This window comes from Tachypleus tridentatus, chromosome 9, assembly GCF_004210375.1.
Source record: "Tachypleus tridentatus isolate NWPU-2018 chromosome 9, ASM421037v1, whole genome shotgun sequence".
In the NCBI taxonomy this organism is placed as follows: Eukaryota; Metazoa; Arthropoda; class Merostomata; order Xiphosura; family Limulidae; genus Tachypleus; species Tachypleus tridentatus.
In genome coordinates this window covers 44,995,687-45,015,368 of record NC_134833.1, presented here as the reverse complement: position 1 = coordinate 45,015,368, position 19,682 = coordinate 44,995,687, and the positions used below count along the sequence as shown (strand labels likewise).

The following is a 19,682-nucleotide window of genomic DNA, read 5'->3' as shown; positions in this document are numbered from 1 at the left end:
GAAGAATCAAAGACAGAAAAAAGCAAATAAATACAAAAATATCCAACAACATGCCACAAAATACCATTAATGTTTTTCTATAAAAAACATGAGAATACTTTAAAACATTTGTTTGTATAACATGGATTTTTCTGAATAGCAGAAGACTGCAAATAGCATCAACAGAATAGGTTTGGGATAACTAATATTTTGATACTGATTTCAGGCCTGGCATGGCCAGGTGGTAAGGGCACTCAACACATAATTTGAGGGTTGAAGGTTTGAATTCCCATCAAAATCAACATGCTCACCTTTTAAGCTGTGGGGCATTATAATGTTATAGTCTATCCCACTATTCATTGATAAAAGAGTAGCCCAAAAGTTGCTGGTGGATGGTGATAACTAACTGCTTTTCCTCAAGTTTTACACTGCTAAATTATGGATGGCTAGTACAGATAAACCTCATATAGGTTTGTGTGAAATTCAAAAAAACAAACAAATATCTATTTTCTTATGTTCTGATTAAATTTATATAATAAAAATGTACACTGTAAACTAAACTCATTATTTTAATTATTTTTGAATGTTGAAGTTTTCTTTGCAAACAAATGAAAACTTTTCTTCTCAATTTTACAATATTCCAAATCACAAGATTTGACACGCACACACAATTTTAATTAATGTATTATGATTGTCATGGATTTACTAATGTATATTTATTCTAATACCAATGTTTGTTTTAGTTAAATATATATTTAGAAATGAACATAACTTGTATTATTAAAGTGTATTGCAAAAGTACTGCCTATTCTTTACATATGTAGAAGATTTTTGAGCGTAAAGATCTACAATGTATGATGGATGTATGTAAAATACTAATTGTTTGTTTGTTTTTTAATTTTGCACAGAGCTACTCGAGGGCTATATGTGCTAGCCATCCCTAATTTAGTAGTGTAAGACCAGAGGGAAGGCAGCTAGTCATCACCACCCACTGCCAACTCTTGGGCTGCTCTTTTACCAATGAATAGTGGGACTGACCCTCACATTATAACGCCCCCACAGTTGAAAGGGCAAACATGTTTAGCGTGACTGGGATGCAAACCCTCAACCCTCAGATTACGAGTCACATGCCTTAACATACTTGGCCATGCTGGGCCACAAAAAACTAATACTAATACTGTTACCAACTAAACTTTTGAGAACTTTGTCTAAAGTTTATAAGTTGATGCAACAAGAGACAGCTTAATATTGTTAGTTTTCTACAGTTGGTATACTATGTACCTCAGAAACTATAATTGTGATTAGAGTTTATTAATCAAGAAAGTACAGATACTTGACCAGGAACATTTAAAGATTTCAAACATTACAAACTGCTTAACTTCAATGAATTAACATTTCTACATAACTTTTTGTGATAAGAGTTATTATAAAATGTATTGTTGTTTGCAGAGTAAAAGATATTTGTGTTAAGACAGAAAACTGTATGTATCAATCTTGTTGGAAAATATCATAAATTTGATACATAACAACATTCATTTAGCTTCTAAATTAAAATTAAATTTTGGGGACATCTGAAATTGTTGTACATAATATAATAAATTGTGGGCTCATGTCCAAACTCTAAATCAGAAACAAAATTAAATCTGCATTAAAATCCAAATCTTAATCCAATTTATATTTATCAGTGCCAATAAGATTTTGTCACATTTGATTATTAATGTTTTCTTGAATCACCCTTCCTTGAACAACTAGAAAGATACAAAAAAGAATTGCTAAAAATTGAGTTGAGTGATAATGATAAATTAAAAATCCAGGTAAAACTCAAATAAATTGAGCTTGAACAATCTCATGTTAAAGCTGAAAAACAAAAAAGAACAAGTCCATATAGATGGAAAGAGAAAGTAAGCATCTCAAGACCAAATAAGCCTCCATCAAACCTGAAAGAGAAAGTAAATGTTTTGAGGCTGAACAAGTCCATATCAAATTATATATTTAAAAATAGCTGATATTGGTAGAGAAAGCACTAGCAGAGGAGCAAACAACATTTCGACCTTCTTTGGTCATCATCAGGTTCACAAAGAAAGAAAGAGGTAACTGACCGATAGCTGACCACATGTTTGAAGGCTGTTGTGTAATTGAGTGTAGGAGTGTAGAGGGCGTGCTTAGATGTTTGATTATATATTAATATAGGTATAAATGTGTTCCTTTGTATAGGTTTATTTTAGGCTTGAGTTAATTGGAATGTCATATTTTGTTGCTAGTTTTTGCAAATGTTGTTTATTTTTCTGCTGATGTTGGGTTGATTTTGCTTTTTGTCTAGGTGTGTGCGTATAATGTTTTCTACAGTTTGTGGTGGAAACTTGTTGATGTAGTATTGTTTTAGTTTGTCCAATTCGTTGTTAATTTTATTTGGTGAGCATAGTTTTATGGCTGAGAAAGTAATCAGGGTGAAAGAAATTGATATTAGACTCAACCACAATTAACCAATACAAAATGGCAACTTTGAACTCAATCAATATTTAAAGTATCAACATTTAAATAAATTGAAGTTGAAAAATATTCCCAATATTTTGAGAAAGTTGTTCAAACCATGAAAAGGTTTATCAAAAAATTGTCATTATTATTATTACAAAGTGTTTTAACTGGTAAAGCACAAAAACCTTATGTCACTCTGTGTCTAGAAGACCATATGGATTATGATGAGGTTAAAGCAGCTATTCTCAAAATGTACGAGTTAGTATCAGTGGCTCATTTCCAAAAGTTTTGAAGTTACAGCAAGTAAGATAAACAAACTTATATGGAATTCACCCATGAAAAAGAGGTTTATTCTGATTGATGACATAATTCATTGCATATTGGCAATAGTTTTGACAAACTAAGACAGTCATGTCTAATTAAAGAATTTAAAATCTGTACAAGTGACAACCTCAAAACTTACTTGGATAGAAAAAAAGGTGAAACACAACAGGAAGCAATAGCTCTTTCAAATGATTATGCTTTAACACATAAAATCACTTTTCATAAAAAACAAATTCCTACCATTTTGAGAAAATCCTGTATCTGTTCAATCCATTAAAGTTGAAGATTCTTCTAAAATATCCAACTCTTCCAGTCAAAATCTTTTGACAGTCCTGATAAAACTAACAATCAAGCTATGTCTGCCATATTTGTCAAAAGACCTGGTCACGTTATGTCTAACTGTTGGTGCTTGAAAAAAGAAAGAAGAGGCAACATCCAGTGTGTTCATGTCCATGTATGGACATAGTTTCACCAGATAACCTGATATTGTTGATTTAGTCAAAAAAAAAAGGCTGATGTAGTTAGGGAGGAATTTAGATCTTTCGTGTTCATTGGTTCTGTGTCTTTGATAAATGACACTGTTAAAACCATACCAATATGTATTGTATGCGATACTGGAGTGACTCAAACTTTGTTGTTTGTAGGCATACTGCCTTGAGATTCAAGTTCTGCCATTAGTGAGTTGTTGATCAGAGTATTGAGAAAGGCCTTGTTAATGCTTTATAACATTTATTTAGCATCAGACCTAGTTTCTGGACCAATAGTGGCTGAAGTAAGACTACTCTGCCAATTAAAGGTGTAACATTATTGCTGGGGAGCAATATGGCTGAAGGAAAATTTGTTAATAAACCCAAAATGGTTAGCAAGCCAATCATCATCTCATCTAAGGATGATGCTGTTCTTCTTGTTGTCCCTGTGACTCAAGCATAAGCTTAAAAATTTAGCCAATAACAAAATATAGACATGTATTCAGAAGACAACATTACAGATTTGTCTCAGAAATTTTTGTATCATATAATTGTCACACTGACAATTCCTTGTCAAAGGATAATGATGCATGTGAGAGATCTAGTGTTTACTTGGTGAAATTCTGCTTGCTGGAAGTAAACTGACTGCCAAGCAAGAAAAGGATCCACAGATATCTTTAATATTTAAATATGCACTCCCAAAGAATGAACCAGGGAAAATTACAAATGGTTACTTTGTCAAAAGTGGTGATTTCAAACATTACAAACTGTTTAATTTTGGTGAATTAACTTTAAATGTTAACATTTGTGTGACAACATTACATACCTTCATTTATGAAAAACTCATACACGATCAGCGAAATATAGCTTACCCGTTAAGTGAACTGTACTAATATCAACACAGAATTAATTCATTTATCATGAACCATCATTAAAATATTCAGTTCCAAACCAGATAGATGACTCATTATTGTTTGTAAGCTTGTAAAACTCTTATATATAAATCATCATTTGTAATAACTATTATTATAAATTGTATTGTTGTTTGTATATTAAAATATACTTGTGTTTAAAAAGAAAACTGTGCGTGTCAAATTTGACAAATATAGTAAATTTAATACACATCAACATTCATTTAGTTTCTACAGGGTGTTTGAAAAGTCACTGTGCACTTACATATTTATTAACAGACAAAACTGCACAGTATATATGTAAAAACAGCTCGTTTGGGTTGAGAAAATTTTTTACATAGAGGAGTGAACAACTTTTCAACCCTCTTCTGTCATTGTCAGGTTCACAAAGAAAGAAAGAGGTAACTGACTGGAAGCTGACCACATGTTTGAAAGGAGTTGTGTAACTGAGTGTTGAAATGTAGAGGATGGGCTTAGATGTTTGAATATATAATTTTATATTATTTATTTTTATTATTATTATTTATTATATTACTTTTTAATATAGGTATTAAGGTGTTCCTTTGTATTGGTTTATTTTGGGCTTAAGCTGTTGTATAAGTAAGGCTTCTTTAATTTTGCATTTGTTTATGTTTGTTTGTTTATTTAGTATTTGAGTGTTTTCTATGGTTATGTTGTGCTTATTTGACTTGCAGTATTCAAAAAACTGTGAAGGTGATTTTTTATGTTCTTTGAATCTGGTTTCCATTTTTCTACTTGTTTCTCCAATATAGAAGTCGTGGCAGTTATCACATTGTATTTTATAAATAATGTTGGTGTGATGTTTGTCAGTGTAGTTTTTGCATAGTATAGACCTCAGTTTTGTGCCTGGTTTTTGAATAAATTTGGTATAACTGGGATGTTATATTTTGTTACCAGTTTTTGCCAAATGTTTGTTATTTTTCTGCTGATGTCGGGAATATATGGTATGCAGCAGTATATAGTTTTCATGATTTTTTGATTTGTGAGATATATCTGTCCATATATTTACTAAGATTTAAGTGTGAATCAATTTAATATATTTTGACTACAATTAAATCATCACAACAAGAAAAAGTTATTATACTAAGAAGCACACAAAATTATAAATTATTTAATTGTCTCAAAACATTAACTTTTTCAAACTTTTTATCAGTGCATGAATCATCCACATATCTCGCTTGCACAATGAATCAAAACAGGAATTATACGTAACAAGTACATACTACAAAAATGCACATTTTTGCTAAAATTCAATACAATAATAATTTGTCCATTTTTGCTCTCTTACTGCAAAAGTATCAAACAATTGTTGTTCACAAAAATTATCCAGTAATAAACTCAACTTTGTACCTGGAAATAACTATTTTCTTCTGATTACTAGAAATTAAAAGAGCTTGTGACTCTACGTGCAGTAATAAGAATAACTTGTTAGTGTAATTTAGAACATTAAAACTATTTCTGTTTCTATGAAAAAAACAAAAACGATTTTGAACAAAAAAATAATGGATAGTCTATGATCATTAACATTCATAAATGTATGAAGGTAAGTAAACAATGATTAAAATAATTTTGTTGGTACAAAAAAATTTCAAGTGATCATATGGGCAATTTACATCAGTTTTTTTTTTCCTAATATCAAAAACAGAAATTCAGAGAACAAAATTAAAATTTACATCAAACAATTTCAATTCTTACAAAGGGACAAAATTTCATTTGAAAACCACAATAAAGCAGTTACTTCAGCTGCATTGTTCAGTACTACTATCCATTGTCATGGACTGTTTCCATTTATAACACCATTAGAAATAATGAAGATCGATTCACTAAGTATAACCTTGAAACTATCAGAATTCATATGCTTTCAAATTCCCTAAGGCATACACTTAATATGAATGTTAGTAGACTCTTACACCTAAAACATGTTTGTGAAGTAAAATTCAAATATACAGAAACATAAAACTAGCTAAGGAAATGCAATGGTGATAAAATGTGACTTTTGGGATAAATCACCTAAACAATCTTTAGTTTTAGTTTTTTTTATTTTCTTAGTAATTTTTTCAAATAAATGTTCTTTCCAAAGTGAGAAACAAGGTTATACATTAATGACAAACTACTGCATGATGTTAGGAAAGAATATAATACATAAGAAAAGAGTTAGTGTTATGCAAGATAAAAACAAGATTTAAATAACATAGTTATAGCAATATACCAAAGTTAAAGAAATAACAACTGCAATTCAGATGCAGTGTGATAAAACTGATTAACAAAAGGAACTGCTTAAGAAAATTTAGATTTTGTCTAAAAGCAATTCATGCAAATATTTGTTGGCAACATGTGGACTTAAGAACACTGGTATATTTTAATTTAGGTTCACCAGATAAGTATTGTTGGGATGAACTGAAAGAAAATGGCATTCCATGTTTTCTAAGCCACTTAGTAGTGATTTATAAGTTGTGAATAGGATATCACTTGATAATCATTTGATTATGTATAGCTTAACATTTGATCATTTCATAAATCAACACTAAAAGGTTTTGCAACTTTTACTTTGAGATACTGAGCAACATCTGAAGGTAAGACATTTGTTTGATGCCTTGTGGTAACTGTTATACTCATGTAATGATGACACCATTTAAGAAGATAAAGTCATAGATTCCCAGTAAGTCTGTCAATTTTTCCCACATTTTTATGTTTAATAGCCAAAGTGGTGAATATTCAAATAGGCAAAATAAAGTATTGAAAGAAGTATATTATAGAGAGGTTGTAAGAAAAGTTTATGGTCAAACTAAAAAAAGTGCAATGTGTGATATTTTCTGATAAATACTGAGTTTGAGCTTTTTTATGACTAAACAACTTGCAACACATAATTAACAAAGACTATTTTTGTGTTGCAGACTTTTGAAGAAACTGTCAATAAAGTTCATGAACTGGTTATATATGAAAGAAAAGTATTCATTAGGAAGTTAGCAGAGAAAGTGAAGATTTATAAAAGTACTCTAGCAAGAATTTTAAGCGATAATTTGGGCATAAGTAAGATTAGTGCCAGATGGGTCCCAAAAACGTTGTCACTTCAGCAGAAATCAATCTGAGTTGTTGAAAACCAATGCCTACTACAAATATTTCAACAGTTTCATAACTATAGATGAAATATGAGTTTGCCACTTTGGCTCAGGTACAAAAATGCAAAGTTTGGAATGGAAAATTTAATTTCACCCACCCCAAAGAAGTTCAAGTTACAATCCTCTGCCAAGAAAGTAAGGACATCAATTTTTCTTATTCCATGAACATTTTATTATTTGAACATTTGGAAAAGGGTCAAACCATTGCAGGTGATATCTATGCATCCTTATTCAATAATTTGCTTCAAGAAATCAGAGAAAATAGAAGAGGATTGCTCAAAGAGTGTGAGCTCTTCCACCAGTACAATGCCCCAGCTCACAAATCACTTGAGCTTTGAGTACTGTCCACAATGCTGGCTCATACATCTCCATTACTCAGATTTACCTTCTTTTCTCCACTAAACTTAAAATATTTCCAAAAGGTCAAATATTTCATAATGATGATGATCTTGTACACACATCCAGTCGTGTATTGATGACCAAAAAGAATTATTTCAGAAGGACATAAAGGACTTACAACACCACTGGCACATGTGATAGACTCAGAGTGAAATTATGTTAAAAATAAATCTTAGTTTGACCAGTGTGTCTTCACTTTATAGTTCAGGCTGTGAACTTTTTAGACACCCTTTACAGTTAAACAGACTATTAGGGATAACAGTGACACTCCTTCACTCCAAAAAGGGTTAATTTTTTTACTTAAATTTACTATTTTTAGTTAATTTAATTAAACATGATTGATTTTGTTAATAAGTTTCTGCTTTAACTCATGTTTCTGCATTTTCATTTGTTCTCCATATAGTTAAGTGGCATCCTTTTAACCAGAATGAAGAAAAAGTCATAAATTTGTGTTAATTTTCTTACTTAGACAAAGGTAAGATACTTTTCTACCACAATTGTTCTATAAAGTTTGTGCTTAATTAACTGCATTTCTGTGTTACACTCTCTTGGAGTGATGCCATATTCATTTCAAAGGGTGTTACAATCAACAATATTGTTGACATAGATAATTCAAAAATGTGGGATATCACCACAGGAAATTTCTTCTAGCCTAATAGTGCTATATATCATTTTCTTAATGTTTTTTGCTGTTAAAAATTCCTTTCTCTACCCCAGCAGTCAGACATAATAGAAGTAATTGCCAATTAAGCAGTAGCAAACATTTATTACTGCAAATAAAAATCATGTTTATTCATTCAATTTATGTGTGATTCTTTTCATTTGTTGTTCATGTCCATTTTATTCCTACTAACATTTCCTAAGGATGTTATGTATTGTGCATACTTAATAGTTTCTATTAAACAGTATCTCAACAGGCAGAGTTTACTTCTAACAGCTACATAACCAAATGATAACAAAAACTGCCAGCACCCTCTGCTAAAAATATCAAATTATATTAATTTATTAAGAACACATTTCTCCATCAAAACCTGTACCTTAATAACCATACAAAATGTTGTACTTCTTACAACTGATACTATATCTGTTATAAGTAGTTAAAAGAGTTAAAGTCCTATGCATGTTAGTATCATGTTAATAAAGTATGCTTCACCAGTATCAAAGCATAGTGTAAGAAACAATATTTTCATCCACCTTAATTAGGAAACTGATTATATTAAAATGTTCAAAACTAAAGTATTGTCAGTACCTGTTTTTTTGTGTTTCTTATCACCTGTCATGGTATCACCATATTTTATGATAAACAAATTTACTGACAATAAACTATTTATCAACCTTTTGCACCTGGGCCTAGCTGTCTTGTGTATGCTATGACATTTTAAAACTCCATTCAAAATTTAATCAAATAACTTTATTATTAAATGTATACCAAAAACCTGGCACAAAAATGTTTCTTATAATTCAAATGTTTTTGTTATCTAATTTTGAATCTTAATTACACAAAGAAATATCTGAAAATTTCCCCACCTTAATTTTGCTACATGATACATCTGAATTTTTATCTCTCAGAATCAGAGCTTTATAACTTAATTTAAGCAGGCAGTATGAAGTAACAGATTTTATAGCTTGTAGAGGTAATGAACTTGAGAAGAAAAGGATAAGAAATAATGGAAAGATAAAAACAGAAATGAAAAACATGAAATTACTGTTCTAGGATATTCATTAGTATAGAACATGGATAAGAGTCTGCAAGGTAAATAGGAAGAAAAAATCAGATCATACTATCTCGGAACTGGGGTTGTAACCAGAGCAAATGGTATACTAAAGGGTGTTAACAGTGATAGTGGCCAAAAGGCTAATGATGTAGGGAAGGGTAGATCAGGTTATTAATAAACACATTAAAAAAATGAAGTCATAATAGCTTAATTTTGTCAGATGTACAGCCAAGACAACTGTGGGAATGAAGCCTATAAAAATTATGCTTTCCTTGAGCAATGACAAAAACTGCATTAAATTTTGTAATTTTGAGGCGTCGTAAATAAAATGAAGAAGAATGGACGCCTAGAGAGAAAATGTAACAATTCTCATACTAGGGGAAATTCAGGATTTTTTCAAACATTGCCTAGAAAAAATTAAGAATTTAAGATTTATGTTATATTAAAAGGCAGATTAATAGATGTCTTTGGATGCCAAATTTATTTGGATACTCCAAAGAAAATGCCAAGAAACCAGTTTAACTAAATTTTGAATGTAGCTTATAATATACACAGAAAAAAGATGCCTGTAGCAAAAGTGTTAATAGTGAGAATGGTAAAATTGAGGTAGATAGCTACAAGTTCTGAGAGAGTTGGAGTCATTTTCAGGCGATACAACTTTACTTCTCTAACAGGATGATTAGTCTTTAGAATGGGTTGCCTTCGAATGTGGTAGATGCAATTAATTTAACTTAGTTTAAAGGAATGCTTTAAAATGATAAATATTTGAAAGATATAGTATGCCTTTAAATTTTTTCATCTTGAGTTTAATTTAGTGGATAAGACAGTGTTGATGGACTAAAATGTCCTTTGTTGTTCTTCAATGTTATGATACCTTTTACAGTTATCAAGATAAACTATACTGAATCACAATCAAGTACCTGAAACTCCTACCTCCTTGATTAGCTGAGATGTAAAACAAATTTGTTCATCAGAAAAGCCTATCCCTTTCACCTCACTTCTGAGGTTTTCCAATGAATTTTACAAAACTGATGGGCATGTTTATAACCAATAGAAAGATAAGATTCTCCTCTCTATAATTTTAGAAACTGTCACTTAGTTTTCTAGCCTTTACCATTAGTTAGCAGGATTGTTTTGGTTGTTTGTTTTAATATCTTGTTGCTCTGAGTGCTTTAGAAATGTTTTAACCTATTTTAGCTTACTTACAAGGCCAGATAATTTATAACAGTTTTAGAACATTCTATTTTAGTCTTTGATATATTTTTATGTTCTGAAATGCATATTTGAAAGTTACTTTAATTAATTTTTGGATATTCAAACTTGAAAGGCCCAATTCAGCTTATTGAAGAGCATTTTCAATTTTCACTTGAGTGCAAAACAGCTCAACTGTGTAGTAAGTACTACAAAATCTTGTTTTCATACACATTTATTTTTATTATTTGTTAACAAAAGTAACTAAAATGTAAAAATGACAAACTTTTCTGCTTAGTATAACAATATAGTAGTATTACCAATCTCTGTCTAAACCTCCAGTTTTTTCCACACTATTTTACATTCTTGAAATTATTGTTCATTATAATGCTCAAACCTCTTGTCATTAAGCTAAAAAAGCCAGCTCTTAACCAGAGTGCAAACAAACAGCTACTACATTTTCAATTAAAAAACAGAACATGAACTTAAGTATGAGGTGGACTAAAAACTTGGCCAACTTCAAACTCAGGTTCTAGATGTTATGAATAGAAAATGTGAAAACTGCAAAACAAAAAATAAATATTTGTATCATTAGCCTGAAAATAACCTTTCACTCAAACTGACTTTATAAAAGGATTGGTTATTCACAGACAAATCTGTAATGTATACATCTTTTGTGTATAACAGACTTTCTGTGCTTACTAAAATTATGTTAAATTTTCAGAAACATCACTGTGAGTTAAAAATAATCAAAAGCATAGCATTATTTTATACAGCTTCAAAGATCTGGGGTCAAGCAATTTTAACAAAGGATTAATACAATCTTTCATTTTCAACAAATGCAAAAGATAAAAAAAATTATTTCTGAGAATTCTTCATAATTACTAAAATGCTCATGAGTAAAAAACAGCTTGATGTAGACTATTGTTTTATTTGTAAAAGGTTATAGGTATACATTTGATTTCTGAAATATATGAAGATCAGTTATCTTTTTTTGAAATCTTACATGTCAAGTTTCAAAGATATAAAAGTCAGGTGAAAGTGGAAACTGTTGCTGTAAAATGTGTACAAAGATATCAGAGTCCAAAGCCTAAAGGAAGGAAAGCAAAACCAATTGTTGTATGATAAGAAGGAAAAAAAAAATCATCAAACACTGGCATGCAAATGCATGAGCTCCAACTTGTTGTACATTGGGGTGTGGCAAGCAGAACCCCAGATGGAATTTATAAGCAAAGCATACAAAACAATCTGTTGTAGGTGTCTCAGGGAAGAGAAAATATTATAAGAGACAACAAAACAAAAAGAAGTAAAAAACACCAAAAACTGGTATAGAATAGTAACATGGCCATTTATCCAGAAAAACTGGACAAAAACACAACAGAGAAAACTGGGCCAGTCATTCTTGAATGTCTAAGAGTAATAGCACACAATTAGCAATTTTAGGATCAACAAAGAGCAGAGAGGGTTGGTATAAACAGTATAGTTAATGTACTGCATAGCTTCTATATGATCCAGAGCAAATGAAATAGCTACAACTCAGCAGTACACACAAACAATGAGAGCATCCTGAAAAATGCCTGAGCCACAACCTATCATAGCAAAGCTCACAGACTCACCTGATTTCAAACCATTCATAAAAACAGAAACAGCAGAAATGTTCAAAAGATGCTTGGCAAATAGAAGACGGTACTTCCAATTGGGAGTATCTGCTTTCTTCAGATAGCTCAGAAGTCACAGATGGGGATGGTAATAAGTCGTAGCAAGGTGGACTGATCACTGGACTCACTAACATTATCCAATGATAGACCCAATCAGACATGTGAGCCTAGATACAAAGGCCAAAAGAAGGAATAACACAGCCCATTGAGGAAAGAATATCCCAGGTGTGATGCTGTGAGTAGGATCAAATCTTTGTAGCATATTGCAAAAAAGGTGCAAATATCAGAGGTGAAAAGGAAATTCATAGGATTCAGTGTAAAAACACTAGATCTTTAAAGTGTGGAAAGTCCCTGTGCAAAGCCATGGTCCTAGATGATGTACAGATTCCAAAAACTTCAAGGCAGGGGGCTGAAAGAACCATAGACCAGCTTGGATCATATGAAGGTATGATAGAGTTTGAGCTAATAAATCCATCCATTTCCCAAGAGATGGAAGAAAGGACATGGAGATGTTCAGTGCTTGTGTACACTTGATAGAAAGCTGCTTAATGCGAGAAATGAAAGAACTCTTATGGTAAAAAAAGTTAAACCCCACAAATTTCACCACAGAAACCACAGTAAAAATAAAACCAACCAAATGGAGCTCAGGATAAGGATGTAAACCATGTTAGCAACAAAAATAAATGCAAATTTGATTAAAAGGAAAAGAAAGGGAAACAATTTGCTGTTGTCTATCCCAACAAGCAGTGAGAGTAGTCTGAAGCTTCTGCTCAAACTTTATGATCAACAACCTATATAAAATCTGAAAGCTGTCAACATAGGTGCTGTATGCAACAGTATGAGGAAAATTACTAGTGATAGCACTGATCTTTATACTGAAAAGGGTGGCAGTCAAGACACAACCCTGAGGGACTCCAAGTTCATTTGCAAAAGAATGGTAGAAAGTCAAACTCGTATGGACGTAGAATTTCCTGTCAAGTAAAGCCTTAAGAAGAAAAATGAGCAAATGGCCAAGCAACCCATAGGAGTGGAGGTTCTGCCATACTTCTGTAGTGTCAAACTTTCTCAAGTTAAAAGAATACTGATACAAGACATGTCCTCTTGAAGACGACTTCCCTCATTATGATTTCAGGATAAATCAGGTGGTTTATGGTGGAGCACTGCAATGAGTGGGTGAAAGGAGGTTTAACTAACTGTTTGTGTAAGGTTTAATTCAAGAAACCAAAACCTTACACAGGCAGCTAGTTAAAGCAGTTGGATAATAATATGAAGAAATCTTGGGATTCTTCTCAGGCTTTGAAAAATGGAAAATAATAGCCTTGTGACAAGTATCAGAAAACACATTCTCCTGCCAAATATAGCTAAAAACAACATGAAAAAGAGCAAGTAAGGCAGGAAAGAGATTGTGTAGCATCTCATAGTGAATCATCAGATCCAACAGATGTAATACCAGACTAATCAAGAGCAAGCTTAAGTTATACCAGTGTAAATGGGTGATTATAATCATACAGATAATCTGCCCTAAAGAAAAAGGGGCAATCTCTCAGCCCAAGTTTTGATGGCCAGAAAAGTTGGAGGAGAAACAAAAGTGTTGTAAAGGTGGGAACAGCAATCCCCAAGAGTATCGGCAATGTTCTGCACATCAACAGCTTCTGGGCAGTTAGAGAACAAGATGGAAATGGGATGGGAAACATACTTTCCACTGATTTTTCAAACCTTTTTTTAAGTTAACCTTGCAACTGGTGGTAGAAGAGATGCAAGTGATAAACTTAATCCAAGATTATTTCTGGCTTTGCGATTTGACTAACCAAGCATGGGCACAGTCCCACTGGAAAGTATTGTGGTTGGAAAGAATCATTTGTGAGCCTTCTATGCCTGCTGGGAAATAAGAGAGCACCACAGAGAAGTATATCATGGGAAATGTGTCAAGGTTTTGGGGATAGAATGAAAAGTTGCTAAAATAATACAAACAGTTACTTCCTACATGCAGTTATTAAAAGGTAAAATACTAATAACACTAGGATCAAGTTCAGAGAGAGAGGTGAAGGACAGCCAGTCACCCTGTTCCAACTTCCACCACAATGAATAGGTTGAGTGGCATTGATCACAGCCAATGTCCCTCAAAACAATGGGAAAATGATCACTGCTCCATTGGTCACTGACAACCTTCCAAAAAAAGAAAAAAGTGAAGGGAAACAGGCAGATAGATCAATAGCACTAAAAGATTGACTTGATGCATGAAAATAGGTAAAAAAGCCAGTACTGGAAAGAAACAAATAACAATCTGAAATCACACACTCTGCAGAACAACCCCTTCCATCAATGAAGAAGGAAGATGACAGCTGATCAATACAATCATCAAAACCTGATTGATTATAAGTTTCTTCTGGAGAGAAACAAAGAAAACAAACAGTTATGGCACAATGCATGAAGATACAGTTGACTACAGCCTCCAAGGATTTATTGAATGAAATAGACATGGTGGGCAACTAGCAGTGCCAAACCTCCATGAACTTGCCCATCACACAGTCTGTCATTCTAGTGTTAAGACACAACTGATAGTAGGTGGGAGCATTGGCAAATCTAGGAAATATTTTTCTAAGGAGAGACACACTATTATAGCAACTGATCAAAACTTTAATGCCATCCAAATTAGAATGAAAACCCCAACAGTTCCACTGTATTAGAGTGGTCATTTTTGTTCAGAAGAAGGAAAACTTGGAGAACCCTTTTCTTTGCATTCATAATGTTTTTTGGTTTTTTTCAGCAGAAAGAAGTCTATCATCCTCCATGGAACCTGCCATACAACAAATGAGCAAATCTGTGCCAAAATAAGAGGGCTCCAATGACTTAGAATATGACTGAATAACTATTTTACACCGAGGGACCAAAGGAGATGGACCCAAGCAGTCAGTGGAAGTAAGAGTGAGAAAAGAGACAGGAATAAACATATGTAAAAACGGCTGGTTTGGGCTGAGAAAATGTTTTTTCTATGTAGAGGAGTGAACAACTTTCGACTTTCTTCGGTCATCATCAGGTTAACAAAGAAAGAAAGAGGTAACTGACCAACAGCTGACCATATGTTTGAAGGGGGTTGTGTAACTGAGTGTAGGAATGTAAAGAGCGTGCTTAGACGTTTGATTACATTTATTAATATAGGTATAAAGGTGTTCCTTTGTATTGGTTTATTTTGGGCTTGAATTGTTGTATAAGTAAGGCTTCTTTAATTTTGCATTTGTTTATATTTGTTTCTGTATTTAGTATTTGGGTGTTTTTTATGGTTATGTTGTGTTTATTTGATTTGCAGATATAGATCTATCAAGTCTTGCATCCACAGAGGGCAAAAGACTCTGACATGGCAAGAGAAAGACTGTTGTAGGCACGGAATGACCTTTCTGCAATCCTACAGCAACACTACAATGGATTGCAGCAGTAGCATATATCAGAAATGGAACTGAGGACAACTTCTGGGCCTTGGGATAAAAGACGTTGTTTACAGTACATAACCATTGTGCCTATTTTCCCTCCACCTACCTATGGCTAGAACAAAAAGATGAGGGGTAGAAACCAGCAAAACTTATATAGTGAGGGTCCCTTGTAAGGATCTTGGCCTTTGCAACTGCAATGAGCACATGATAACATGCCTTAGGATGTCTGAACTACTGACACTGAAAAAACACCAGAGAGGATTAGAAATATAAAGCTACAGCTTGGAGCTCATATAACCTACCTCACACTCATATGTGGCACAGTAAAGATAAAAATCAGAACAATAGTATGCTGCAGTATTCCATCTTTTTCAGTGGAAATGCATTGCACAGCTGAAACTACTTCATTGAACAAAACCAACAAGGATCTCCCATTCAAGGATGTTCTTTAAATCCCTTTCAATGAAAACTTCTCCTGAGAAATTCAAAGTAGCATGGAGAGTAGCCTCAAATGGTATGTCCTCAGTGGTCTTTGATTTCAGAATGAGTTTGTTGTGCTCTGATGTAAAGGTTTCTACCAAGATGTCTCCAAAACATAAATTCTTGACAAAGTTTGGAGAGCCAGCAAGCCTGTCTATTCCCTTCTGGATAAAAATGGGAGACATGTGCCCAATTGATTTCTCAGTCAAGAAATGTAAAATGAAAAAATGAGGTACCAGGAACTGACTAGGGTGTTGACCATGGAAAAGTCTTCCATATGTGGTCACTTACCTATAAACTACTTTTTTTTTTTTAAATTTGGAGCATCCATAAAAAAATATGATTCAGTGCCCCTCCCATCACCACCATGTAGCTCTAGGAGGGGACACACTACAATGCTAAACAATGGTGATGTAGTTACTCCAGGGTTTCATGAGCATAATACACATACACCAGCATTAAAAACAGTGTCCACAATGCCCAATAAGAATGTCAAACACTGGTACTTAGATGATCCTGAGGAAGCCACCCTAAGATCTCCTGTCTACAGAAATTCAAGGCCAAAGTAATGTACTGAAGTACCGCTGATATAAATTGACCCATATATGACCTCCTCAGCCACAAAGATCTTCTATGCCCTTCATGGTATGCCACACATAGCAAATACATGGATGGATGTTTAGATCCCAGAGGAGGTAAACTGAAAATACAGAACCTTCCCTGAGAGGTCTCTCACCACATACAGGAATTCACCTAATGGAGGACACAACAGAACATACCTATGTCTGATGGCTGATAATCAGACTGCATGGCAAAGAAAGGAGAACAAAAAAAGGTTGTTCAAACCTTACTCATGCTATCCCAGCATCCCCATGAAGGGAAGAAATAATCAAATGTTAGAAGATCTTATGGCCTGGATAAAGACATCTCCCAGCATTCTAGGATGAAAATTTTCCCAGCTGACAATGTTAGACCAGAAGCCTTTCAGACAGTCGTTAGTATATAAGCTGAAGAGAGAGTGACCTGAAACTGTGAATTCATGTCAAGTCATTCAAGAAAAAAAATACTCCACAGAAATTAGAAAAAGTAAAATAAACATGAAACAGTAAAAACGTCTATAAAAACAATGATAAACAAGATTACAGATATTTAAATAAAAAATAATTTTTTTAAGTCTCCAAAATTTCAAAGCTCCAAAACAACAACAAAAAGTTTCAAAGTACATTTGCACATACAGAGAGCAGTGTAATTCAAGGAAAGATGTTTTATGAGATGATGCAAACTATTTTTAAGGATTAATAAAATAATTATAAATACCTACAAGCATCTTTTATGCCTCACGTTGATCTAAATATTCAGCTGATGCAGAATAATTTAGTATACTACTGCAAGAAAACTAAAAAATTATACAAATTTATTAACAGTTAAACACACACAAGCCTACAAACCTACAGTCACGAACGCTTACTTGAAAAAAATTCTGTTTGAAATTCATTACATTACCTTCAATAAAATTACACATAAAATTGTTTTCTAATGTGTATCAATGATCAAGTTAAACAAATTTCCTGAAAAGAAAAAAAAACAACTGTGCACATAAGAGTCTGCCAAAAGTGTACAATATACTTTCACGTAAAGAAGTACAACTGTACCTTACCTCATGATCTGAGGAAGCTGAGCTGAAAAACCAAATGTATCTGGAAGCCACAGTTCTTTACAAGTTATTCCAAATTCATCTTGAAAGAACTTCTGCCCATACAGAAATTGACGAATAAAAGCTTCACCACTAGAAATAAAACAGATTCGTAAATTTTAAATTATTTCTTTCTGTTTTATACAACATAACTGTTTAATGTTTAGTTTGAATCCCAATCAGTATTTGAGTTAATGGAACATGTAGGTCATGTGTAATATATCAATAAAAAACCAGTAAACACTTCAGCATGACCACATACATAATTAAAAATTAAAGTATTTTTATGTTATTATATATGGACACAGTCAGCAAAACCTTCCAGTCACAGTGATGTAAATATGACAAAGTATTTTTGTTTTACATAGTCAATACCTTTGGTTAAATCAAATACATTCTGAATGTTTTGACAACCTGGAACAAAATTATTCTAATAAAATCAAACATAATTTGCAATTCATACTGCATAATCCTAAAGACATGAACTTGCTCTGCTTTACAGTTATTTCTGTTTATAAATATTCACGTATAGTTCATTTTGAACTATGATGAATATACCAGAAGAGGTAGTCAAATGTCTGAGTTAACTTTTTTCACATTCTGGTAAAGAGGTACACAAGGTTTGTAAATTTAGTTGTAAAATTAACATTTTCCTCAACTTAAAATGTATTTCAAAGAGATACTTACTTCTTTACACCACAAAGATATATTACATCTCATGCTTTGCCATATAAATGTTTACACATGCCACTATCTTGAACAAAGCGTCCACCTTTACATATGTCAACACGTATTGCACCAGCTTATAATATAATCATCATTAGAGTACAGCCCTTCATAAACAGGAGACTGACACATCCTTCATCCATAGTAATCTCCATGAGAAATAGTATTTAAACATAGGTTCATTCTTGATGAGGAATACTAAGTACACTAGAAGTGGGAAGGAAAGGTGAAAGATGATGTACGTAAAATGTTAACTTCAGAAATACTACTCACAACAAAGAGTTAAAATATCACAATGATGGTGGCAGAAAATCCAGTGCAAATAAATAAATTACAAAAATGAGATCATTCCTGACAACAACATCAGGGAGCATCAGCAGTATGTGGAATACTTCAGTGGGGTAGCACTCAGGAGATAGGCACCTAAAGCCAAGAATAGTCTTCTCCAAATTACATTGTTTTATTCATTGTAAGGAGAAGAGGTAAAAGAAAGTACTAAAAAAAAACTCTTTTTCAAGGTACTAAAATTTTGCTAAGGCAAAAGGAATGTAAGGTTTCTCAACCAGCTATTATCTCACAAGCTAAGCTCAAGTATCTAATATGGTTGGAGAAATAAGTAACACCATTCCATATAAAAGAAATATGCAAGATACTCACCATAATAATCTGGTACAGGAAAAAGCATCTCAAAGCTGTATCTTGAGGCAAACCTAATACCTATCCAGTTGAACCAAAATACAATGAATATCTCAAAACATGACAGTGGGGTATCCTTTACTACACTACAAGGTAACAACCTAGCCATACTTCTACAATGTTGGGGGTGCTCATTGAAGTCTCATACCAGTGGGAATGCACCAGCTGTTAAGAAACTCTTCATATTGATTTTTTTTAAGCAGCTTTAGACTGAGGAAGCAATATTTCTTCTGTACTCCACTACAATAAATGGGGAGAAAGAGATTTATGTAGAAAAAAAAAAAAGTGCGATCATTAGGTCCCACACTGAGAGACAATGCAATGTGTTACTGTGACCAGAGACAGCAAGTACAATTCAGGTATGAGGGTGGAAACAAACCTGAGTCTTTTTGTTTTTTGT

The 19,682-nt window shown here is 32.8% G+C and overlaps 1 protein-coding gene across 1 annotated transcript in view; it reads right to left on the bottom strand.

Annotated features, from left to right (window-relative positions):
• Nucleotides 1–19,682, bottom strand: part of LOC143225174 (alpha-mannosidase 2C1-like) — a 146,280-nt gene that overhangs the window by 71,347 nt on the left and 55,251 nt on the right. The window contains 1 exon segment of the mRNA XM_076454133.1: nucleotides 17,825–17,953. Coding sequence (XP_076310248.1) covers nucleotides 17,825–17,953 — 129 coding nt within the window.